At 41.5% G+C, this 25,755-nt stretch overlaps 1 protein-coding gene across 1 annotated transcript in view; it reads left to right on the plus strand.

Moving 5' to 3' along the window:
- Positions 1–25,755, plus strand: part of ZNF280D (zinc finger protein 280D) — a 66,021-nt gene that overhangs the window by 26,312 nt on the left and 13,954 nt on the right. Inside the window, exons 6-17 of the mRNA XM_061594771.1 lie at positions 5,723–5,863; positions 9,982–10,085; positions 11,172–11,398; positions 16,498–16,655; positions 16,978–17,078; positions 17,177–17,323; positions 18,022–18,156; positions 19,103–19,407; positions 20,517–20,654; positions 22,944–23,006; positions 23,558–23,676; positions 23,758–23,794. Of these exons, the coding sequence (XP_061450755.1) occupies positions 5,723–5,863; positions 9,982–10,085; positions 11,172–11,398; positions 16,498–16,655; positions 16,978–17,078; positions 17,177–17,323; positions 18,022–18,156; positions 19,103–19,407; positions 20,517–20,654; positions 22,944–23,006; positions 23,558–23,676; positions 23,758–23,794 (1,675 nt within the window). The remainder of the gene's footprint in view (positions 1–5,722; positions 5,864–9,981; positions 10,086–11,171; positions 11,399–16,497; positions 16,656–16,977; positions 17,079–17,176; positions 17,324–18,021; positions 18,157–19,102; positions 19,408–20,516; positions 20,655–22,943; positions 23,007–23,557; positions 23,677–23,757; positions 23,795–25,755) is intronic.

Here is a 25,755-nt window from a genome sequence, read left to right on the forward strand (position 1 = left end):
CGAAGGAGGTGAGAAAACTGGAGGGAGAAACATCAATAATTTAAGATATACACACGATACCATACTACTAGCAGAAAACAATTATTTGAAACAAATGCTAATGAGAGTTAAAGAGGAAAGCACAAAAGCAGGACTACAGCTGAACTTTTGAATTCCATTTGCTAAGGAAGAACCTTGAAGGAGGTGTGCTATGGCCGCTCCTGGAAAAACCCACCCTGAACCCAGAGGTTTATACTAATAACTGCCTGGTAACTGGTCAGCAATGTTGCAGAGACTCTTGGATGAAATTGATTTCTCTTGATCCATTCCAGTCTGGGTTCAGATCCAGTTTGGGGACAGAATCGGCACTGGTCACCCTGATGCATAACGTTCTTCGAAGACGGATGAGGGGGTGCAACCCTGCTGAGTTTTCTCTGTCTCTTAGTGGCTTTTGAATAATTGACCAGGAAATCTTCCTGGACTGTCTTAGTGCGTTGAGAGCACCATTTTATGGTGGTTTCACTCTTACTTATGGGGTTGGCTCCAGATAATAGTATTGGGTGACTGTGCCTCAGCCCCTTGGCAGTTGATGTGCAGTGTGCCACAAAGCACAGTGTTGTCCCCAGTGCTATTTGAGGGCAATCATTAGGAGATATGGGGCAAGATGTCACCACTGTGCTAATGATATCCTGCTCTGTTTCTCTGGAACATCTGAGAAGCTGTGCATGGGTTGGATGTGGTCTGGATCCAGGCACTACAACTGCACTCCCTCTGAAGGAGCAGGTGCATAGTTGGGGGTGCTCCTAGATACAAAGCTGTCACTAGAGGCCAAGGTGACCTCAGTGGTTCAGAGCACCCTTTACCAATTTTGGTTTATACGCCAACCTGTTCCTTAACAGGGATAGTCTTGTCATGGTGGCCTATTGCATTTATAACCTCACAATTAGAGTACTGTAGATGCATTGTATGTAGGGCTATCCTGTGCCTGATTTGGTCAGGTCCAGACCAACATTTACGCCACCTGTGCTGTAGCTGCCGACCCTCCTGTTTCATGGCATGCAAGGTCACTGGAGTACTGAGGCGACCGAAGTCCTCCATAGTGATGGCAAGGGCACTCAGAAGCAAAGACCAGGTTGAGGGTATGCCCAGCCACATGTGTTGGGCCATTAATGTATTGAGACAGCCACATAGTTGTCATGGAGGCCATGAAGACCCAAGCTGGCCCATTTGAGGCAGTCTTAGTGTGGATATTGAAGTCCCCCAACACTAGTGCTAGGGCCCAGGCTCACATTTATGACATCAGGGTGAACCAGGGTCTTTGTTCTACAGCCAGAACAAATAAAAGGGCTTTAGTCTGAGAATCTGCTTTGGAAAGAAATTACAAATGTTAGTCTTTTTGCAAATTTATAATCTTGGTTTGACTTGTTAAACTTGGCCAATGCTTTATTGAAAGCAGAGCAGTTAATTTGTGTTAATTTTCAATAATATGCTACAGGTGCTCCAACTGCCTCTGCATTTTCACTTCGGGTCATTGTGCACTTCAGGCTGTAGGAAGATGAAATTTAGACTCTTCTGATTACTTTATCTAAAAGAAAATGGCAAAGTGGTGTGTTAATATTAGCTGTGTTTCCTGAACGGCATACTTATACCATCCTCCCTCAAAATAGAACACAGAGTGGTGTACAACAAGAATGAACAATATACAGTCATCACATAAAATGTATATAAATTATTTAAAAGCAAAATCTCCCATAATTATGAGCATTCTCAAAATCATCACAGCTGTGAACAGAAATTATCTCTACCAAATTCTGTTTTATGCAATGCTGTGGTTCTGTTGTAATAAGTTAGTATTGGTACAGAAGGCAATGGTTATTTATTTTGGATAATTTAGTACCCTGCAGACTAACCTGAATCCATTTACAAAAGTAGCATTTTCAAGACCAGTTAAACAGTGACAGGCAGAAGTGGTGTTTGGCTTAATGATGAAACTTAGTGCAATTTGTAACACAACAGAAAGTGCTATTAAATCCATAAGGAATTACTCCTTTTGCAGCACATGGCAGTAGATAAGAGCCCCAAAGGAAATCTCTGTGTGTTATGGCATCGAATATTTTGACATAATGTGATGTGACAATTCTTGTGGTTGTAGCCTTCCTCTTGAGGTCAAGATGGCAAACTCACCTCTCTTAATCTTTGATAACTTCAGTTGTGTCTTTTTTAGCTTATTTTTAACATAAAAGGAACCCTTCTGAATAAGTTCAAAAGCCTATCTAGTCCTATATTTGATTCTCACAGTGGCCAAGCAAATGCCTTGGGGAAGCCATCAAACAGGATATAGGTTCAAGAGCACTCTCCGCTTCATGATTCCCAGCAAGTGATGTTCAGAGGCATATTGCCTCTGACACTGGAAGTCATGTAGCCATCATGGTGAGTAGCCATTTTGCCAAGTAGATCTCAAAGAATGGTGAAAAGTGGATGTTCACCTGCTCCCATGGATCTCTGTGAGCTCCATCCTGTCCCCATCTCGACAAGAATGAAATCGCTAGTTGAGCATGATTTAAATGCCATCAGTATGCTAATGAGATGTAGACAAACATATTTTTTATCAATCCTGGCTTCTGCAATCTCAGTGATGTTTTGAAATGTAGACTTGGCTGAGAACTAGATGTGGGCATGCCAATGGAGGCTGAACTAATTTTTGTTACAGGCATGATTCACTGACTTCAGCCCTTCTTGGTCTTGTTGAAAGCACAGGGGGCTCCTGAATTATTTGTTAGTAGGTTGTTATAGTGGCTGTTTCAGCAACCTTTAGTTGTTGAGAAAAGTGCAGCTCTCTTTTTAAAGTTCAGACACAGCAGCTGGGTTTCACCTGTTGGTAGTCTCCACAATTGATAATACCATCTGCATTGGACAGCCTTTCACTTTTCAGAAGCTTCAGCTAGGGTTGAAAGTAGGAGGTTGTCTTGCAATGGGGTGGTGGATGAGGACACATGTCAGTGAACCAGCATATGAACTGGGTATTTCAAGATGCTGGTTTTGATTCTTAAATTCCTAAACAGCTTTGGCCCAATGTTCTCGAAGCCTTGTTTCCTCTCTTTCTTGCTCCCTTGCATCCATTGGGATCTCTTAAATCAGCTGTTAGTGCCTGCTCAATAATGTAAATGGTATACCAAGTTAAGTGTTTCTTTCTTGAATAAACTCTTGGAATTTCTATTAATGCTGAAAGGCATGTATGCCCAAAGCTAATAAAGCAATCAAATTTAATTAATTCAAACAAATAACATTTTGCACAGTTGGTGCAGCTTGATAATGCTGTTTGCAGTGGCCTTGCAAAATGTGGTTTTCTGGGTTGTGGATTTTTTTCTTGAGAATTTATAACTTTTCTTGACTTCCGGGAAGGGTGATTCGCCTGTGCTGCCTCTGAGACAAGCTCTTGTCTTAGATGAAGTTTTTTCAGCTTTAATCAGTCAGAATGTTTTTTTTTTTGACTGGTTTAGATTTTCTCCCGGCCAGGGAGAAACGTGAGATTAACCACAAAGCCTGTTTTTGTTGGGAGGACTGGATTTCATTAATTTATGAGAGAAAGTTCAGCCAGCGAATGCCGGACGGACTTCCATCAAAGCTCTTGCTGATTAAGCGACACGTTTATCTTTTCTTCAAAGAAAAACGAACTAACAGGCAAGCATCCTTCTTTCCATTTTTTTTTAACTTGGTTTAAATTGTTGCACCAAAAAGAGATTTGTCAATGAATCAGCTATAAAGAACTGGGTGAGTTAAAAAATTTCTCTTTCACTCACGAAACTAAGGAGGAAAGAAATCGAAAAAAGCTTATCTTTGTTTTTATTGCAAAAAGCGGGCCTGAAAGTGCATTCTAAAGATACTAACGGAAGAGGGATTTTTATTTCGAGGAGGGGAAAAAAAATAAACAAATTTGATTTATGAACTTTGGAGTATCATGTCTGGAACTATTTTTCTTTTCTTTTCTTTTTTTTTGGTCTATTTCATTTTGAGGAATCTGCTTACTCACAACGCCACTAACTGTTTGAAGCTGGGAACTAAACTTGTTTTGTTTTCCTGAATATATAAGAGATAAGACAGGCTGTATTGATGTCTGCAAGCCTGAAACATTAACCCAATTGTGGCTGAAATAAATTTTTTTTTTGTGGTTTTAAGAATGACAACCAGGAAAGTGACTGAGACCATGGAAGAAATTATGTTTCAGAAAATAATGAGTGAGATTGAGATAATGAAACAAACCCTGAGACAGGGCAGACAGGAGATGAAAATTGAACTTAGCAAAATGATGCAGGAGTTTAAAAAAATAGGGGATTCTGTGAAAGAGGATTTTGATGGGATTAGAGATGAGAAAAGAAAAATTAAAGGGAAGATACAAGCCATGGAGACTGGAACAAATGAGGAATTGGAAAAAGATCTGGAGTTTACGGATGTTAGAAATAAAGTTTACTGTTTGGAATTCAACGTTGTCTCTGAAGAAACTAATGAAGATATTAGTGATAAAGTTATCAACGTCTTGGATAATTTTCTTGACTGGAATGATGTGATGGAGCTTGACATAGAAAAAATCTATGGAATTAATTACAAATATGTGATAATGGAAAAACTCTTAAGAGATGAGCCAGTGCATTTTGTAAAAAAGAAGAGCAGAGAAGTGACTTTACAACAATATTTCAGCAACATATTCAGAACTGATGGCAAGGAAATATTTGTGATAAAGGAAATTCCCATCAGACTCTTATTATATGACTATGGCTATGACAGCAAGATCATCATGAGATACTGATAATGGGTGAGTGGATACTGAAACCACTGGATTTAACAGGACTATTGAAGATGGAAGATGGAGTTAATATTGATAATGGAAGAATGGTTATGGAAATTATTGGACCTAATAGATTCGACGAGATGGATTAATCGATATGTTTATTTGGATTATGGCTATGACAACAAGATTATTATGGGATACTGATAATGGAAGAATGGCTACTGAAATTACTGGATTTAACAGGATTATGGAAGATGGAAGATGGAATTAATATAGATAATGGAGGAATGGCTATTGAAATTACTGGACCTAACAGATTTGAATCAAGATGGATTAAGCGACATGTTTATTTGGAGAAAAATTGAAAGATATATCTCTCAAGGAATTGAAATCTCTTTTGGACTTTTTGTGGAAAGAATAAAGTAATGTTTATGAGATTTGATGATTAATTAAGATAACTACTGGAGGAAAGTGATTTTGTAATATAATTTTAGAGACAGGATTGTTATATATTGTAGACCTATGGTTGATCTGCGACAAATCGGAAGTCAACATTTTATTTTTTTTGTATAATTGTTTTTGTTTTGTGTTGTTGTTTTTTGTTTTTGAAAATTTGAATAAAAATTAATAAAAAAAAGAGAATTTATAACATTTCTTGGATGCTGATTTGCACTGAGGTAAGTTGGCCCAGGTTGGAGGACTCCACAGAGGCAGTGACCCATCCAAATTCTAACATTAAAGGTCTCTGTTTTCAGGGCTGACACTGCAGAGGAATCTATTGACAGCTTGAAGCAGCTGGGATCTGAGTACTGTAGAAGAGAGCTTCTACAGTCAAAGCTTGTTTGAGTTGGTTTTAGGAATCAGTAAGAGTGACTTGGACTTTGAGGTATCAGAGAGATAAGCAGCAATAATATGTTAAGAAAATTAATACTTATTTAATTTTCAAACCATTCGTAGGCTTGTCCAAGCGTCCTTCCACTTCTGAAGCCAGCAGTATTACTCCAAAAAAGGCCAAGGCTAATGAGACAGGATCTGGAGGTGATTCACCGATATCGCCTTCAGTTAAACCTCCAAATGACCCATCATTGCTTCAGAAAGGTAGGGAAGAGTCTTCTTCTCCCATCATTGCATCATTTTCATGGAGAACTGTAACGAATGTTTTTAAAACAAGGCAGAGGGTTCTTATAGGAAAAAAAGAGTGCTGTACAGTTCATTGGGTGCAGCAACTTTCCCTGTCTCAGACTGAAAGCCACAATATTTTTTTTCAAAGATTGGCTGTTTTAAAGTATAAGATTAGCTTTCTAGGACAATGAGGAGCATGTGGTGGTTGTAGGTGTAGAGACCCAGGACGCAATATGCCTAGTAAGCCACTGACAAGCAGGTATCACTCTCTGGGCCCCCCTGGCAAAGGTGGGTGTCTTACATAGAGAAGGTGTTCTTTGTAGTGGCATCCCAGTGGATCCCTCTCACGAGAAGAACTTGCTTGACACCCACTTACCTTCCCAAGCTTTTTAGTTACCATTCTAATCCTATTGACAGGTTTTGTGCTTTTTTAAAATGATTTTTTGCCTTTTATCTTATTACGTTTTTTACTTATATATTAATTGAGTTATTTTGTAAACCACCCTGGGAATGTTCTTGAAAGGTGTAAAAATACTTATAAATTAAATATTATTGGAACATAGCAACTGATTTCAGTAGGAGGTAGAAGGCAATTATTCTCTCTAAAATAGCACCTTTTTAGAAATCCCATGGAAGTGTCACTGCATTCAACATAAGTGTCTTCGATGCAGCAGGTCAGCCGTACGTGTAAGTCCAAAAACATTATCATACCTGGGCATATATATATTAGACAGCTTGACACAGGGACAGCCTGCAAGGAGAAAAGACTTCTCTTCCAAGTAAATAAGCAAGAGAGTAAGCTTAATGCTCTAACCATATGTCATAATACAGCATATCAAAACATGCACAAAAACAATCGTGTATCATACTCGATGGGATTAAAACATCAATACATAACACATTCAGTGATTAATAAAATAAAACTGCAAAATCCAAAATACTAAGTAGTAGTTACAATTCTGTAACTGGCCAAATACGAAAGTTTTTTTATACCAGAGGGGGTCAGCTAATTAATCCTGTGCTCAAGGTTTTTGTTGCCAAAATCATAGCCCAAATGCTCTATGGTGCAGAACTTTGGGGGGAATTGGCCAAACATGAGAGAGAAGTTTTGCAAAATAAGTTTATGAGGCAGATACTGGGGCTTCCCCCTGGGGCTCCATCAGCCCACCTTAGAGCAGAGCTTGGTTTACCCTCAATTTCAGCAAGAATTAATTTATCCTACCTTAGATATTGGTGCAGATTAAACAGGATGGATGATCAGTCCCTCACCAAGCTCGGTTGGTTTGAGCAGCTTAGGAATGGGGGATGGGCCCACCAGTGTCAAGCAAAGCTAGAGATTTATAACCTCTCCATGGAAATTTTTTTAAGCCTTAGCCCACTCGCATTAAGGAATTGGATATTTGACCATGATGCAAGCCAAGATAGGGCAACAATTGTTGCCGTGCCCTTTTCTATCTGGTACCCCCAACTTAAGGTCAATCATGCAAGATCCAATTATTTGCAGGTTTTGACCTATGCACAACTTCGTAGGGCATTCACGGAACTTAGGTTTCAAGTGATGCCCTCTGCATATCTGGAGGGGAGATACCTGGGAATCCCAACTAATGAACGGAAATGCATTTATGGATGTGACCAGATAGAAGACATAATTCATTACCTGTTGTATTGTCCCTTGTATGAGGATCCCAGAAGGAAATTCTTGGTATATTATATTCAGCTATACTCGGACAGACCAGGAGCTGGTTGACTTTTAGCAGACAATTTTAAACAAGTAACAATCCCAGTCGCCAATTTTGCCCTGGCAGCCAAGAAGCTGCGGGCTAGCCATATTAAGGACTATGGAGTACAATCAGTTTTAAATTGGGTATAACTTGTCCTGCTGTTGTTTTATTTGTACTTGGATGTTTTATTTATTTAAAAAAAATTCTCTCTGTATTTTGCAAAGGTCTCTGGCTATATGCAATAAAGTTCAAACAAAAGAAAAAACAAAATTCCAATAAAAATGGTCCCTATACTAGCGCAAGCCCTAAAACTACAATTTAGCCAGACATCTAGTAGGACTTACAAATACAGATCTCACTTTCTAATTTTAAAGGATAACAGTAAATATGGCCACTTGATAACTGACATAATGAAATGCATCCACCAGCAAGTCATTGATGCACTCTGCTTCTGAGACCAAAACATTAACAATAATATGACCCAACATCCGGTGCATCTTATTGCTTCATAATGTCCTCCACTTGACCCTGGCAATAAAGACAGAGGGGCATAGTCTCAAAGCCTCAGCTGGTAAATGCCTTCCATAATGGTGCACTGTTGAGGTTGACTATACCATGAGATAAATTTTATTTTCTTAAAATGAGGATACCACAGGAAGAACTTCAAGTTATTGAGAATTTTTATATATCTACATAAACATAGATGTTAGAAGGTATATGCTTAACACTATAAGACAATCACATGGAATAAAGCAACAGGCCCACATGTCTGTGAGACCCTTAAGATTCAGTGTTCACCATCTTCAGAGGGGCAAGTGAAGTTCAGTCTGAACTTCTAAACTCCTGAAATTAATCGCACACAGGCCTGTTTGCTTAACTTTTGATTAATGAGTATATTGTTTATGAGCAAGTAAGCATGTAGTAAAGATTTAACAAGTGCTAGATGTGCCAGCTAGGCTTGTTCCAATGATAAAGATGGAAGGTTATAGTTAGCTTTATGGGGAATTCATATGCATTCCTATTCTCAAATGTTTCCAATAAGTTAGAAGAGATATTCTAAGAATTACAGGAATTAGGAAAATCATAATGAAGCAACAGGTATGTTCTGCCTTGAACTTCCAACAACCCTGACTTGAGCAGTCACAGGTCCTTATATGATTAACATTTGATGAATGGTCATATTGCTTAAGGGAGTAGCTATGTAGAAGATATTCTGTAACAACAAAATGGACTGGGCAAGCCTGACCAATCAGGAGCAGCAGTAAAGTTATGGGCTGGGTATGCATGGCAAAGCAATTTCAATATTATAATGTCATGGATGGGAGTAATAGGCCCCAAAACATCAGTCAAGGGGGACAGCAGAATAGTAGTAACATTGTTCAAGTAGACAGAACAAAAGTACAAAGAAGAGGCTTGCATATGATGAATGGTGACCTGTACACGTGTTCTTGTAACTAGAGATTGGAAGTACCTAATATTATCCAAGTGTGCTTGAAATTAGTGTATACAGTGTAACAGCTATGTAATACTGATGCGTAGATTTCTGATTGGTGTATGTTAATACCTTTGTCCCAGAACTGTATAAAAGATCCATGCAGACAGTGCCACATTGCAGTCCTCCCCAGGCACTCTGGGGGGACTGACCCTGTGCACGCTTGTAAAAAATAAAGGCCTACCTTTTTGATGCAAGCCTGTGTCTTCAATTTCTTCAAGGACCCCTGGTCCAGGAACCCAAAATTCCCCATCACTGGACCAGGCCAGCATCTTGATTGGCATCCCACTTGAGAAGCTAGTCGCAAATTTTGTTTGCATCCCAAGACTTAACTTCCTCTAACGAGGGTAGTGAATACGTTTGTAAGGTATGGGACAGCATATTTGCCCTCCCTCCCTGTAGTGCCAGTAACAAAGTAGTCTTCAGAGAGACTGTCAAGCTTCTTAAAATATTTTAACAATATTAGACGATGCTTACAGTAATTGAGGGCAGTCCTGCCTCTGTCCTTAAGTGTGCAGCAGGAGTATTCTGGGGGAGACCCAAAATTTTCCTTAGAAAGTTATTCTGAACTATTTCAAGCTGAGCAAGCACAAAGACTCTCTTCTAGTTTACCAAAACTTCAGTAGTTGGCCGCTTGGGGAAAATTGTTACTCACCACAGGCAAGTTGGTATGTCGCTTACATGTTGCCTTTGAGGAATATGCATGCTAACAGATGGCTTTTTAAAAGAAAACTTACAATGTTATTCATTAAATATGTCTTATTTTATTTGCTTTTGTTGGTGAACTTGGTGTGTCTGTCATAGTTACTCAAGCAGCAGTTTCAAAACGTGTAAATCTGAAGGGATATATTAAGTGGTAATGTGTACCTTTCCTCTTACAGGTACGGCATCAAGCAATGTTAAAAATGGAGCACCTTTTCCACAAGCATGTCCAAAGTGTAATATTCATTTTAATCTTTTTGAACCACTAAAAAATCACATAAAGGTAAAGATCTTTTGGGGGGAGGTAACAAAATGAAATTATACATGTGACATTGAGGGTTTTTTTAATGTAGGTACAACTGGAGTTGTTATACTTCAGCACTTCATGGTTCTGCCTAGTTGCTGTCATGTTGTGCTTTGACCATTATCCAAAGCATTTCAAAAAAGATTTCAAAAGCAAATTTGATACATGGTTATCAAAACAATAAATAAGAACGTAAGACTAGCGCTACTGGATCAGGTCAGAGGTCCAGTGTAGTCCAGCATTCTGTTCTCACAGTGGCGAGCCTGATACCTGTGGGAGTCGTGATTTTTGCTTTTAAAAAGTGACTTGTCTTTGCATATGAATTTGTATGGTTTCTTATTCTTCTATCTCTGTTATGAATAGCATTTTGAATGGTAGAATGTTCACCTGCAGTATTGCTGTGTTTGCTTCTGTATACGCTATTGATGATATCGTAACTCTTAGTGAAAATACAGACTAAATTCAAATGACTACTATTAACCCTGTTAGTATACAATTGAAAGGAAGCCTGGAATTCTGTATATAAACATGCAGAATTCTATTTAGCAGTCCCTTTTCTTGAAAGCATTGCAGCTTTTTCATACACATTTTATGAAGGGATCTTAACTTTGCACTCCTACTGGTCTAAATTCTTTGCATGCTTCCTCATATGTACATCCCATGGAAGTCAAAACTGGTATCACTGTAACGTAATGCACAGTAAGTATAAGATGTGGTTTTTTAATGATTGTTTAGGGAATTGAGGATTCCATCAGTATTTATCTAATTGAATTTACAGGTATGTGGAATTAAGTGCCCTTGTACTGAAGTTAACAAACAGTCACAATTCAAGCTATATTTGCTTAGAAGTAACTTCTTTGACATCTGTGGCACTTGTTTCATTACAAATATGTTAAATCATCTGCCCCACTTGTGCATAAAACTAAGTTCCACTTAAAATACCAAGTCTTAGGGGGAAGTTGTATACATTTGTATTTCTGTTAGGTTCTAGGCTATACTTAGCTAAGTTTACTTTCTTTAAAAGAGAAAATGGTTCAGTTGTTCTTTAACTTGCTTCTCTTTTAGTATTGCTGTCCAGACATGGCACATACCTTTCTGGGAATAACCAAAACAGACTGTTCAGGGACATCAACCAGAATTGCTGAAACTGAAAAAGGAAAACTGATCATGTTAGTTAATGACTTCTATTATGGCAAACATGAGGGTAACATCCAGCAGGTGCATCAGGAGCAGAAGACACATACGACCTTCAAGTGTGGCAGCTGCATGAAGCTTCTCAAAAGCAACATAAGGTATTTTTTATATCCTGAAAAATATATTTGTGATAAAACCCTCACTTTGGGCCCAGGGTGACCTGAGCATAGTTCACAGTTTTATTGTATGACATTTGAAAGATTGTCTTGCCCCATACATACCCAGTCAGTCATTGTGGTCTGCAAGTGAGGGCCTCCTGCAGATCCCATTTTCCTTGTTTGTTGCTTTTCTTCACAAAAGCGTCTTACAATCAAAAAAGTTAAAACCAGTATAAAAACTTTTAAAAAACACACATAAATATAACAGTAGTGGAACAGCCCACCCTCTAAAAGAGGCTACAGCATCAAGAGCCTTCCAAAAGAGCACTTCCAGGACAAAATTTCTTGCATCCGTCAGGACTTGGACTCCAATGTTATAGCAGTGGATTTAAATGAGGCATCCGGAGCACAGTCTGGTCTTGTTTTGTTGGATGAGTTTCAATTGGTACAGCTTGAGGATGTTGACAAGGTGCTTGGACAGGTGCATGCGACCACTTCTATACTAGATCCTTGCCCCTCTTGGCTGATAAAAGCTAGCAGGGTTGGAACCGCCGGCTGGGCCACGGAGGTGATTAATGCCTCATTACGAGAGGGAGTGGTCCCTGGTTGCCTGAAGGAGGCGGTGGTGAGACCACTTCTGAAAAAATCTTCCTTGGACCCAGAAATTTTTAACAATTACAGGCCGGTAGCGAACGTTCCATTCCTGGGCAAGGTTCTAGAAAGAGTGGTCGCGGACCAGCTCCAGGCACTCTTGGATGAGACCGATTATCTAGATCCATTTCAATCGGGGTTCAGGCCCGGTTTTGGCACTGAGACGGCCTTGGTCGCCCTGTATGATGACCTCTGTTGGGAGAAAGACAGGGGGAGTGTAACCCTGTTGATTCTCCTTGATCTCTCAGCGGCTTTTGATACCATCGACCATGGTATCCTTCTGGGGAGACTCGCTGATTTGGGAGTTGGAGGTACTGTATGGCAGTGCTTCTGCTCCTATTTAGCGGGTCGTCTCCAGAAGGTAGTGCTGGGGGAGTCTTGCTCGGCACCCTGGGTCCTCCAATACGGAGTTCCACAGGGGTCAGTATTATCCCCCATGCTTTTTAACATCTATATGAAGCCGCTGGGTGCGGTCATCAGGAGTTTTGGAGTGCGTTGCCACCAGTATGCTGATGACACGCAGCTCTACTTCTCCTGTTCATCCTTTTCAGGTGAGGCTGTCATGGTGCTGAACCGATGCCTGGCTGCGGTAATGGACTGGATGAGAGCGAATAAATTGAAGCTTAATCCAGATAAGACTGAGATGCTGTTAGTGGGTGGTTCCCCTGACCAGATGGGAGAGGCTCAACCTGCTCTGGACGGGGTTGCACTCCCCTTGAAGGAGCAGGTCCGTAGTTTGGGAGTTCTTTTAGAACCATACCTGTCACTAGAGGCGCAAGTAGCCTCGGTGGCACGGAATGCTTTCTATCAGCTTCGGTTGGTGGCCCAACTACGCCCCTATCTGGACAGGGAAAACCTTGCTTCAGTTGTCCATGCACTGGTAACCTCAAAATTGGACTACTGCAATGCACTCTACGTGGGGCTGCCTTTGAAGACAGTTCGGAAGCTGCAGCTCGTGCAAAACGCAGCGGCCAGATTGCTAACAGGGACTCGGAGCTGTGAACATATAACTCCGATTCTGGCTCGCTTGCACTGGCTGCCTATATGCTTCCGGGCTCAATTCAAAGTGCTGGTTTTGACTTATAAAGCCTTACATGGCTTGGGACCACAATACCTGGTGGAACGCCTCTCCCGATATGAACCTACCCGTACTCTGTGTTCAACATTGAAGGGCCTCCTTCGGGGGCCCACCCAGAGAGAAGCCTGGAAGGTGACAACAAGAAAACGGGCTTTCTCTGTGGTGGCCCCCGAACTATGGAACTCTCTCCCTGATGAAGTACACCTGGCGCCAACATTGCTGTCCTTCCGGCACCAGATGAAAACCTTTTTGTTTTCCCAGGCTTTTTAACAACATTTTAACATCTATTGTAACACCTACATTTGCACTTACGCTCTTAATATTTTAGTAATTTTAATTACTTAACATCTTAACATCTTAATACTTTTAACTGATTTAATACATTTTAATATTTTTAGGCTTGTGTTGTAGTTGTTTATATGCTTAATTATGTTCTGCTACTTTTGGTATATTGTTTTTAAGTTGTTGATATATGTTTTTACTTGTATATTGGATGTTTGTATGTTGTGCACCACCCAGAGAGCTTCGGCTATTGGGTGGTATAGAAATATAATAAATAAATAAAAGACCTCCAAAATTATGAGTCAGTTGCCTAGGAGAATTATTATTATTATTATTATTTATTACACTTATATACCGCCCGACCAGCAAAAGCTCTCTGGGCGGTGAACAACAAGGAATATAATAAAATACACAATATAATACAATAAAAACATATAACATATAACAATAAACGATCAAAAGTCAGTTACAACAAAAAGAAATCAATAACTTAAGTTAAAAATGCATTGGGAAAGAGGAAGGTTTTAATCTGGCGCCGAAAGGATAGTAGTGTCGGCGCCAGGCACACCTCCTCAAGAATACTGTTCCACAGTTCGGGGGCCACCACTGAGAAGGCCCTAGATCTTGTCATCACCCTCCGGGCCTCCCTATGAGTCGGAACCCGGAGGAGGGCCTTCGTAGCAGAACGTAGTGAACGGGCGGGTTCATATCGGGAGAGGCGGTCTGACAGATAGCGTGGTCCCGTGCCGTATAAGGCTTTATAGGTCAATACCAACACTTTGAATCTGGTCCAGAAGCATATTGGTAGCCAGTGCAAGCGTGCCAGAACAGGTGTTATGTGCTCGGACTGCTTGGTCCTTGTCAGCAATCTGGCGGCCGCATTTTGCACTAGCTGCAGCTTCCGAACTGTCTTCAAAGGCAGCCCAACGTAGAGCGCATTGCAGTAATCCAAACACGAGGTTACCAGAGCATGTACCACCGATGTAAGGTCCTCCTGACTCAGATAGGGACGTAGCTGGGCTACCAACTGAAGTTGGTAGAACGCATTCTGTGCCACCGTGGCTACTTGAGCCTCAAGTGAGAGGGAAGAGTCTAAGACGACTCCCAAGCTCCGAACCCGGTCCTTTAGGGGGAGTGTAACCCCATCCAGGATAGGGTATGTATCCACCATCCGATCAGAGAAACCATCCACTAGCAGCATCTCAGTCTTGTCAGGATTGAGCCTCAGTTTATTAGCTCTCATCCAGTCCATTGTCGTGGCCAGGCAGCACATCGATAGCCTCACCTGAAGAAGACGAAAAGGAGAAGTAGAGCTGCGTGTCATCAGCGTACTGATGACAACGCACTCCAAAACTCCTGATGACCACACCCAACGGCTTCATGTAGATGTTAAAAAGCATGGGAGACAGAACCGACCCCTGCGGAACTCCACATTGGAGAGCCCATGGAGTCGAGCAATGTTCCCCAAGCACTACCTTCTGGAGACGACCCGCCAAGTAGGAGCGGAACCACAGCCAAGCAGTACCTCCAACTCCCAACTCCACGAGCCTCCCCCGAAGGATACCATGGTCAATGGTATCAAAAGCCGCTGAGAGATCAAGGAGAATCAACAGAGTTACACTCCCTCTGTCCCTCTCCCAACAAAGGTCATCATACAGGGCGACCAAATGTTTTTGCCTGGTACCTAATTGGATTGTTGCAATGTGCTGTACATAGGACTGCCTTGAAGACAACTTGGAAACTTCAACTGGTCCAAATGCAGCAGCCAGCTTACTAGCGGGGGGGAGGTCCTTTTAGAACTCATATAACCCCTGTTTTAAAACAGCTGGATTGGTTGCCAGTTTGCTTCTGCCCCTAGATTTAAGGTCTCACACTAATTTTTAAAGCCCTGAACAACTTAGGTCCCAAATATCTGAAAGACCACCTCCTTCCCTACAGACCCTCTCGTGTGTTGGGTCAGCAGAGGGGGCCCTTTTCACTGTCAGGCTGCCCTTAGAAGCTCAGGTGGTGGGGGCCCAGGAGAGGGCCTTCTTTGTGGCAGCCCCTTAGTTATGGAACTCCCTCCCCATTGAGGTGCATCTGGCAATTCGCTGTACAGTTTTAGGCAAATGCCAAAGACACACCTCTTTACCCTGGCCATTGATATCTGAGACATGTACTTTTAAGACCCACGCTATTTGGGGATTTTAGGTTGTTTTTAAATTGTTTTTAATGTTGCATTTTAAAATTGTTTTAACCAGTCCTGGGACCCTTGGGGTGAAGGTCAGGTAATAGATGGTGATGATGATGATGATGGCACCAGACGTGCCTCTCTGGGGAGAGCATTCCATAAGCGGGGGGTCACCACTGAGAAGGCCCACTCTTGTGTTGCCACTCTGCACCTCCCTTGGGGCACACAAAGAAGGTCCTCAGGTGCCCGACACAGTGTCCAGGTTGGTTCATATGGGGAGAGGCAGAGCTTTATAGGTCAAAACCAGGACTTTGAATTGAGCCCAGAAACTAATTGGTAGCCAGACCTCTCATCAGGAGGTCTGTTCTCCACAATATAGGAATCGGGCCTTTTAGTGTTGTGGCACCTACCCTTTGGAATTCCCTCCCCTTAAATGTTAGACCCTGTCTCTCTTTTTTGGCACCGATATTCTTTTGCAAATTGTTGTTTTTCTCATGCTACATTTAGAGCCGTCTGAAGATGACAGCGGAGATGGAGAGTTGATCTTTGGAAGTCCTTTCATAAGAAAGGGAGAAAAATGTAATTCCTAGGGAGAGGGGGAATAGCTGTGTTTCTATGAAGGAGCTGCCCTATTTTACATTTATAATCTTTGAAATCCCACTTGTGCTGATCTGCTTGAAATGGTAAATAGTGATGCCAGCATATTTTAGGTTATTGCTTTTCCATTTCCCTTTATTTCCGTCCCCACATTTGAGGAATTTACACAGAGGAGCCCACTAATTTGCAGTTTTTCTCAACATAATGTGCTAAGTATGTGTTTATGACAGTGTCTTCAGCACCTGTCTGGTTCATTCATTATGAATTAATGGTTTTTGGTTTAATTGTGCCTTATTGAACCGTTCTTTGTGTTGCTCTCAGGTTTATGAACCACATGAAGCATCACTTGGAGCTGGAAAAACAGAATAGTGAGAGCTGGGAAAGCCATACCACCTGCCAGCACTGTTACCGTCAGTTCCCGACACCCTTCCAGCTCCAGTGCCATATCGAAAGCAGCCACACCCCTCATGAGTCATCAAGTAAGTTCTGAGTTACTCTGCTTTGTGCAGCAGTCATCGGTATAGGCAGCCATGGCACTATTTTACAGTAATGGGGCATGTGCACTCTATCATAGTTGAGGCATTACAGTGAGAAATATCTGTCTTTTGCAGCTTACAAGCATTTTTACTTTTTCTTAGGAGCAAAACTGTAGACAAATATTTTTGTCATACCTAGATTAAAAAATTAGGGTGCCAAAGGAATTGGGAACTATCCCTGGATTAAAAGGTACCAGCAACTTTGTTCTACCCCCTGATTTTGAATTTAAAAAACAGTTCAGCTGTTGTTTCTGCTCTTTTCTAGCTCTGTGTAAAATATGTGAACTATCCTTTGAAACCGAGCAAGTTCTTTTGCAGCACATGAAAGACAATCACAAGCCTGGAGAGATGCCGTACGTCTGCCAGGTACCTTGGAGTGTTCCTCTTGTGCTTGAGTGTGTGTGTCAAAGGCTTGTTTCTAAAGAATGTTGTTTCAAATCATTTTGTCTGTTTTTCATGTCTAGGTGTGCAATTACAGATCATCAGCATTTTCAGATGTGGAAAAACACTTTCGAGCAGTTCATGAAAACACAAAAAACTTGCTCTGCCCATTTTGCCTTAAAGTTATTAAAATTGGAGCACCATATATGCATCACTTCATGAGGCATCAGGTAATGCTTCATCATCTTTGGAGTGTAAGCAGTGGGCAAGAGGAATGCAAGACATCTGTGTGGAAACATCTAGTCACTGTGGTCATTGATTGGCCCCCAGAAAATTGGTCTGATATAAGTTATGGTTGCAATGGAGCTTGGAGCCTCATCCACAATGAACCATCAAGGCTCTGCTGCAACTCTTGACATCTGTTGATCATTACTATAGAAATGTTCAGCTATTATCACAAAGATCCAGATGTCAATTTAAGGTTGATTATGGCTAATGCAAGTGATTTTAAAAATGTTATCAAGGTGAGGTGGTGTCAGAGGGCACTCGGAGGGAGAGAAGTTGAATGGCAGGAACTGATGGCACCGTAACTAATTCTCTCTTACTGCAAACGTTTGGCATGAGATGCTGGAAACTATATGCTGTTGTTTAATTAGCGTGAATTGTTTGTGATTATTTTCTGTAAGTAACTTAGTATAGACAAGCACATTTTGGGTGTTGAATACAGCTGGTCTTTTATTGCTTACAACCACTCCTCATCATTTTTGCATTGTATTATGTTCAAAACCTCTTGCAATGTTAAGCTTCTATTCTGCATTCATTATGTACAGTATTATTGAGGTGGAATTTTATTTGACATCTCTGTCATCTGAGAATTTCAGTCCATTGCTGTGTTCTGGATTAAATATATTTTCCTTCTTTTAAAAAGAAAAAGGGGGTACATCGCTGCACCAAGTGTAGGCTCCAGTTCTTGACGTGCAAAGAAAAAATGGATCACAAATCTCAGCATCACCGGACATTTAAAAAACCTGTTCAGTTAGAGGGATTGCCTCCAGGAACCAAAGTAAGTGAAAGCATCATGTAATACTTTTTATGAAAAATGGTTACAGGGAAATGGCAAAATAATAGTACTGTGTGCTCATGCCAAAGATATATCTTCCTAACTGTTGCTGTTTTGGGGAGGTGGGTTGGGCCAGGGGACTTATGATGTGGCAGTGCTTGTGGCCACAGCTAAAAGACCTGCTTATGAGGCCCTCCTCTAAGAGCCAGTTTGCCTGACTTCAGGAATGTCAACGGGTGAAAGGTATTTTTATTGTTTCTGAAGCTTTCTTCTCGCTGATGGGGGTTGTATTTACTCATGGAGGCTGTGCCACGATGAGGATTGGAGTTGTGTGGGAAGAACCTTGGTTCCATAAATCGGCTCTAGGCATCCATACCCATTTGAAAATCAGCACATAAGCAACACGCTCTCTAGACTTGCAAAAATTCAACCCTGGGCACCTTTTAAAATCTCCTTGTTTTGGGGGCTCAGATCCTAAATCTGCAGCAAGTAGAAGCCTTCCATATGGTGGCATCTCTTCTATTTTGCTGGACTTGCAAAAGTTGAATCCTGCTCTAGTAGTCTGCCCTGCCTTAGGGGTATGACTGAAAAGTGTCTTATCAACTGACACATCCTTTCTGATTTGCACAGTTATTGGAGGGTTTCGTTGATCCTATAGCAGATTTCCCCCTGCCTTTCTTTCAGTTGCATAGGTGGGGCCCAGAAAGGTGGAGGGCTCTTTGTACGCGTCTTCGTGTGTTGCACTGCTTTGCTCTGTGTTTTCGGACAGGCTGTAGCTCAGACTGGGTGAGCTTGCTGCTAGCAATTTCCTCTAACACGGTAGACTTAGGATTGCACAGAACTGCTCAGCCTTTTGCTGTCAGTGCGCTGTTCTTGCAAGTTTGTGCAGCAAGATAAATGGTGGCATTAATTTGGGAGAGGGAGAGCTTACTGGGTCTCATGTTTCTAGGTTACTATCAGAGCTTCTGCTGGATCTCTTCAGCCTGGATCAATGTCTGCGTCTCCTGTTAGCCCAAGTGCATCTACTTTGCAGTTGTCTCCCAGTGCTAAAGTGACAAATGCTAAAGCGACTCATAACAAACTGAATGCAAATAAAGCAAAGCCAAAATTGAAGCCGCTGAGCGTACAGAAAAAGCAGAGTCTGGGTACCAGCAGCATCACCCACAATAATAACAGCAGCAGCAGCAATGGCAGCAGCAGCAGCAGCAGCAAAAGAAACAATAAAATTGCAAACACATCACTAAATAATCTAAGGTAAATCTTCTGATAGCTTTCCAGAGTGTAGCTTTAAACACTAACTGAACTGAATAAAAAAGGCAGTAGAATTTGAATTCCTCCAAATCAGTGGAATATGTATAGTTGGTAACATGATTTATTTTGGCAGGAGTTGCCAGCCGCTCAGGCCTTGTTCAGTGGGGCTGGTATGTCTTGTTCTGATCATTAAAAGGGGTTGATGATGCAGGTGTCATGTGGAGGAGCTCCCCAGGTCAAGGATCCCTTTTCTCCCAAAGATGACCTTTCAACAGCAGCAGTTTAAGCAGAAGGTTCTTTGAATAGATCCGCTTAAGGGCTGCACAAGTAATAATAGTGCTGTTTTTCTCAAAGTGTGTAGGTTTTTTAAATTATGGGCTGTCAACTCTCAAACACTCAGTGACAGCAGATGGCTCAATGTGGTCCTTTTGGGGATACACCACAGGTTTAACTAAGCCAGCTTAAGACAAAGGCTGCGCTCCAAATCAGGCACTATTTCCTTGCAAATTCCCAGTGACTTTGATATTTCTGCCCTGCCCTTGATATGGCCATGCTCTGCTTAGGCAGCAAAAGACTTGTGACTGAATGCATGGCCAGTTAATGGCTATAAAAGTAAGTGTGTGTGTGTGTGTGTGTGTGAGAGAGAGAGAGAGAGAGAGAGAGCTTTCATGGCATGGAGGAACAGGGTGAGATAGAGAAGGTGATAGGTTCCGGTGCAGCAGTCCTTTGACAGTGCACTCCATCACCACACTTACAAATCTTTCCCACCTCTTGCAGTTTCTTAAACATTACAACAGTTATGTTTGCCCAGGATCAGAAAAGCCTTGAATGAGCCAGTATATGCAGAATGCAGCATGCACACTGGAGCTTCTCATGTCTTCCCAACCACCCTTCCCACTTCATTCCCTTCTGCTGCATGGAATTCCACCCTGGCAGGTCCTCTAGAAAGCCTCTTCTAAAGATTGGGGGACCTTCCAGAGCCAGATTCAAAAACCAGATTCTTTGAATCCAGGCCAGCGATATGAGCTAAGCAAGCTATTCTAGTAATAACTGATGATTTGAAATTAGAACTTTTTTCTTAATATACTAATTCTGACATTGGTTTATATTAGATGTCCGGATATTCAGAAATGCATTGAGTGTTATTCTGACATAAGGACTTTTGCCAGCCACTTTCCAGCTTATGTCCGCTGCAGTTTATGCAGATACAGCACTAGCTGTAGTAAAGCGTATGTGAATCATATGATGAGGTAGGAAATCTTTAGTCTCAAGTTGTTATATTACATCTGCAGTTTGTTATTTTAAATTTCTGGCCTTTTTATATTTGCAGTAACTCTCAGCCTCATTGCGACCCTTTTGCAGTCTGCCTTGTACCTGTGGTTAAGGGACTGGGGACAAGTGCTGTGATAGCATCTTTCCCCCTGGAGCCATGGTTAAACATTGTGCTGGCACTGACCCTTACCAGGGTTACTTCTGAGCCGGGTTTCTACCTTAACGATATTTGAAACCTGCTTGTTGGTGTTTGAAAGCCTGGTGAGTGTTAAGTCTGGTTCAGGCCAGAGTGGGGACTTGCACTCAAAGCAAGAAGAGGTGGGGGCAGGAGGAGCAGTACAATCCATGGTCTGTCCTGGTTGGTTAGCCAAGGTTACACTTCCCACAGCTGCATTAATGGAAGATGGGGGCTCCTGCATTGCTTTGGTATCCTCTGTTACATCATTTATAGTGGTAAACTAGTGTTTTGTGTATGTATTATTTTGAGGGGGGAAATCTAGGCTGTTTTCTTCCACTAAAGAACCCAAAGCAGGTTACAGTGTAAAAACAGAAACAAAACTGAAGCAGTATCACACAGCATGGTAAAATGCTATAATAATCAGCATCATCCAGCTCATCAGCAGGAAAAAGCTGGTTTGGCCTCTCCTAAAGACCTCTTTAAAGGCCTATAGTGACAGAGCCACAAAGGCCTTCCTGAGGATGGCTGTCCAGAGTGTTGGTGCCACAGCTGGAGAAGCCCCTGTTCCTGATGCCCACCACCCAAACTAGAGCATATGGGAGGGCAGGACACTTACTGGAATGCCCCACCCCATGCAAGCAGCCAAGTACGAAAGCTTCCTGCATGTGAACCTGCTTCTTGAAGGTGGAGACACTTTTAACTTTCCCAGGCTTTTTTAGAGTATTGTTATTTTTACATGTTTCAGTTTGTTATATTTTAGCTCTATTTTTTTAAATCCTTTTTGTAATCCTACCTGGAAGCACTGCTCAAGGCTAGTGTACAAATCTTACCATTCATTCATTAAGAATACTTATATTCTGCTTTATAGCTCGGAGAGGCGCTCAAAGTAGAAGAATCTCAGCATAAAGCCACGCTCAGACCTGGTGCAGTAACAACAGCTGTGGAATCAGGATGATTTGGGCTCTTGTTTTTCCTTGCTGTCATAGGCAAGCAGGAGTTCCTCCCAGAATCTTGCAAAGCAAGGAAGAGGGGGCTGGGAAGTTGGATCCTGCTCCTCTGGCTTGCAGTTCCCACTTAGCAGCCCTTTCCACACAAGGCTCTGCGGGAAAGGGAAGTGTGCTAAGCAGCAGACGTGCTCAGTCCATGAGAGAACCCATTCTGAATAAATATATTCTGCACGTTTTTAAAAAGGGACTTCATAGGATAGGATGTCACAAAGGATTGGTCTCATATGGCCTCTCCTGTCAATCTTAAAGGCAGAAACAAGTAGAGCAACTAGGCAAAGCATACAGTTAAGATACTTGTCGGTTCTTGTTTTGTATATACAAGAAAGTTATGTTGTTTATTAAATTTATATCTTGCCCCTCCTAGGGCAGTTTATACTCACTATATTTAGATATGTTATCTGGTTTATATTCAATAAAAGGAAAAACAAAAATAGTTACACTGTTCAGCCATTGTTTGTTTCCACTAGCAATGGGGGTAACGTGGAGCCCAGCAATGCCTCTGTGGCTTACTCTGCGTGTCAGTAATGTAGCTTTTACAGGCAAAGCAAAAAATGTGCTTTCCGGTACTGTGTTAAGTTATAAGCAGCCTTTTTAAAGCAGTGTGCCTCCAGATGTTGTTGGACCACAACTCCCATCAGCCTCAGCCAGCATTGCCAATGGTCAGGAAAGATGGGAATTGTGGTCCAAGAACATCTCGAGGCACACTGGTTGGGTGGGAAAGGCTGAGTTATAGGAAGAGAGATTTGCATCCAAAAAACCTGTTCTGCACACTCTCCTTTACATGGAGAGGATTGCTGATTTCCTCCCTACCTCTGCAACCCCCTCAAAAGCTGCTCTGGAGGAGCCTCTAGTTCTTTACAGCTGCTTTACAGAGGGGTGCAGCCAGTAGCCATAATCCACGGCACACCCTGGTTCACTAGCAGAGCCTCCCAATCATGCAGCAGGATCTTTTGGCTCAAGAATGACAAGACATCTCCTTGTTTTTATACCTTAAATTGCAATGTTATTTTTTCATGTTGTATTATATGATAGGGGGAATGTTTGTTCAAGAAGTCAATTTAAGCGATTGTATTCTCTTGTAGTTTTCACAGTGCTCGCCAAAGTAAAAGATTTTGGATTTATAAGACTCATTCCGAAGATCTGAGGTAACCATCTTCTCATTTGTCTTTTTTTGAGATGTATATTTTTGGCCACATGCAGCACAATACTACGCATTTTTACTTGAAAGCGAGTCCCATGGTCCAAAACTCAACATTCTCTTCATGAAATGAGACAACCCTAAACTTTAAAATTCAAGCCTAAATTCTTGATTTTCTTGTGAAGCTGATGTTCTGCGACATTTATTTTGATCAATTTTGCTTAGTATCATGATTTGTTGGTTTTAATCCATTCCCCCCTCCCCCAGTCAGCAGTTACAAAAGTGCTGGCTCAGAGAAATCAGTCTGGGGTGGGTGGATAGCTCGGCAACAGAAGTGTAACATCCTCTTCTGTACTTTCCAATCAGAATATCCACGTATGTACTGCCTTATGTGAAATTCCTGGAAGGAACATGTGTGCAAGCTAGTATGTGATGAGTTTTACGTAGATGTTGGCCCTGAGCATAGTTGCCTTCACCTGACACAGGCAGCAGCTTTTTGCCAACTTTTACCTCCCTTGTGCTCACATTTCTTTATTTCTTTTTTTCTTCCTCCTTTAGGGGTGTTACTCTTGTTTGTCTTAACTGTGACTTCCTAACTGATGTTTCTGGATTGGATAAGATGGCCACACACTTGAACGAGAGCCATGCTCACACCTGCCAGGTTATTAAAGAAAATGGTACGTGGCTGTTGTGCCTCTGACATGTCAGATGCTTTGTTGTTTTTTAATACTACTGACTTTCCTTCTTTTTTGTTGCAGTTCCCTTGGACTACCTTGCTGCTGAAAATCTTTCTCAGTAAGTTGTGTCAAAGATTAACTGTTTTATCAGTAGGATGGGCAAGTTGATGCCCTTCCAATGTAGAAGCAGAATGGATACGTATTGCACAATATAGAAACAAGTTTCGTTGTACTTCTAATCAAAAATGCAAATTCCTTTTTTAATATTTGTATTAAGATTTTTAGAAATGTACATACATAGGGCCATGATCCAAAGAACTACACAACTTGCTTCACATGCTTTAGACTTTTTTGTTCCAGTATGTTTTTTCAAAACTGCCTCCCATATTTGAAACTTGTGTGTATGTGTCATTCACAGAAAAAAAGGTTTTTTTAAAAACCCACTAAGTCTGCATAATTGCAGTGCTTTATCTAACAGATAGTAGTGTCGTGATGCATCCTTATAAATTGCTCCATATTCTGAGAAGAGCCTTACTGCAGGTGGATCAGACCAGAGGTGGCCTATCTAGTCCAGCATCCTGTTTACCACTGTAACCAAATCTCCAGGAAGTCTACAAGCAGGTCAGGAAGTCGATAGCCTTCCCTGCTGTTCTACACTCGCTTACTTGCTCACTCACTCACTCACTCAAGCAACAGGCATTCAGGGTATACTGCTTCTGAATCTGGAGATTCTGCCAGAAAGCATGTCAGTTAAAAAAACTCGCCTCCGTAATTTGTCTAATTCTCCTTTTCAAGTCATCTAAGCTAAACTGTTAGCCACCTACATATCTTGTGGCAGTGAGTTCCAGAAGTACACTATGCATTGTCTGAAGAAGTATTTTGCTATTGTCTGGCCTGAGCTTATTGCCAATTTATTTAACTATATCAGCTTCACACAAATTCAAATGCCTTTTGTTGCACCCTATTAAAAAGGGAACACAGTTCACTAAAAAGTGAATGTAATTATGGTAAATTTCACATCTAACCTGTGTGAGAGATGTGAAATTTGCCATAATTGCAAAGCCTTCCATTCTTCTTTAGTTGGTCACATTAAAGACATTCAGTGTTTCCTATATTTATTGACTACATCAGACAAGTTTTAACATAGGTCATCTGTTTATCATACTACTTTTCAGGTAAAACTACAAATGTTCAAGCTTCAGTAACACCAAATGTAAATAAAGCAACATTTTCTATATGCTGCTTCTCCCAACCAGCTGCTAGCCTAGAGAAAAGTCTGTTCTTCCTTCCTGAATGTCCTTGCATTTTACAGCTGGAGTTCTCCACAAAGCCAACATAAGAAGAGCCTGCTGGATCAGTCCAGTGCCCCATCTAGCGCAGCATCCTGTTCTTATAGCGGCCACCCAGATGCCCCTGAGGGAAGCCCGCAAGCAGGACCTGAGCTCAAATAGTGCTCTCCCCTCCTGCGGTTTCCAGCAAGTGGTATTCAGAAGCGTACTGTCTCTATGTAGTAGCAGAACATATCTATCATGACTAGTAGCCATTGATAGCCTCCTCCATGAATTTGTCTAAACCTGTTTTAAAGCCATCCAAACAGCCATCAATGCCTCTTGTGGGAGCAAATTCCAAAATTCCATAGTTTGTTTATGTGCTGTGTGAAGAAGTACTTCCTTTGGTCTGCCTTGAATCTTCCAACATCCAGCTTAATTGGATGTCCACGGGTCCCAGTGTAATGAGAGAGGGAGTTTCTCCCTATCTGCTTTCTCTTCACCATTCATGATCTTAAAACACCTCCAATAGCTCCATCCCCTTGATCATTTGGTTGCCCTTTTCTGAACCTTTTCCAACTATGTAACATCCTTTTTGAGGTGAGGTGACCAGAATTGTACACAGTACTCCCAAGTGTGGTCACACCATAGATTTGTATAACAGCATTATGATATCGGCAGTTTTATTTTCAGTAGCGTTCCTAATGATCCCTAGCAGGTTATTTGCCTTTTTCACAACTGCCGCACACTGGGGCAACATCAAGCTATCTGCTGCGACCCCAAGTTCTTGTTTCTGGTCAGTCACCGCCAG

This window comes from Rhineura floridana, chromosome 14 (genome assembly GCF_030035675.1).
Source record: "Rhineura floridana isolate rRhiFlo1 chromosome 14, rRhiFlo1.hap2, whole genome shotgun sequence".
In the NCBI taxonomy this organism is placed as follows: Eukaryota; Metazoa; Chordata; class Lepidosauria; order Squamata; family Rhineuridae; genus Rhineura; species Rhineura floridana.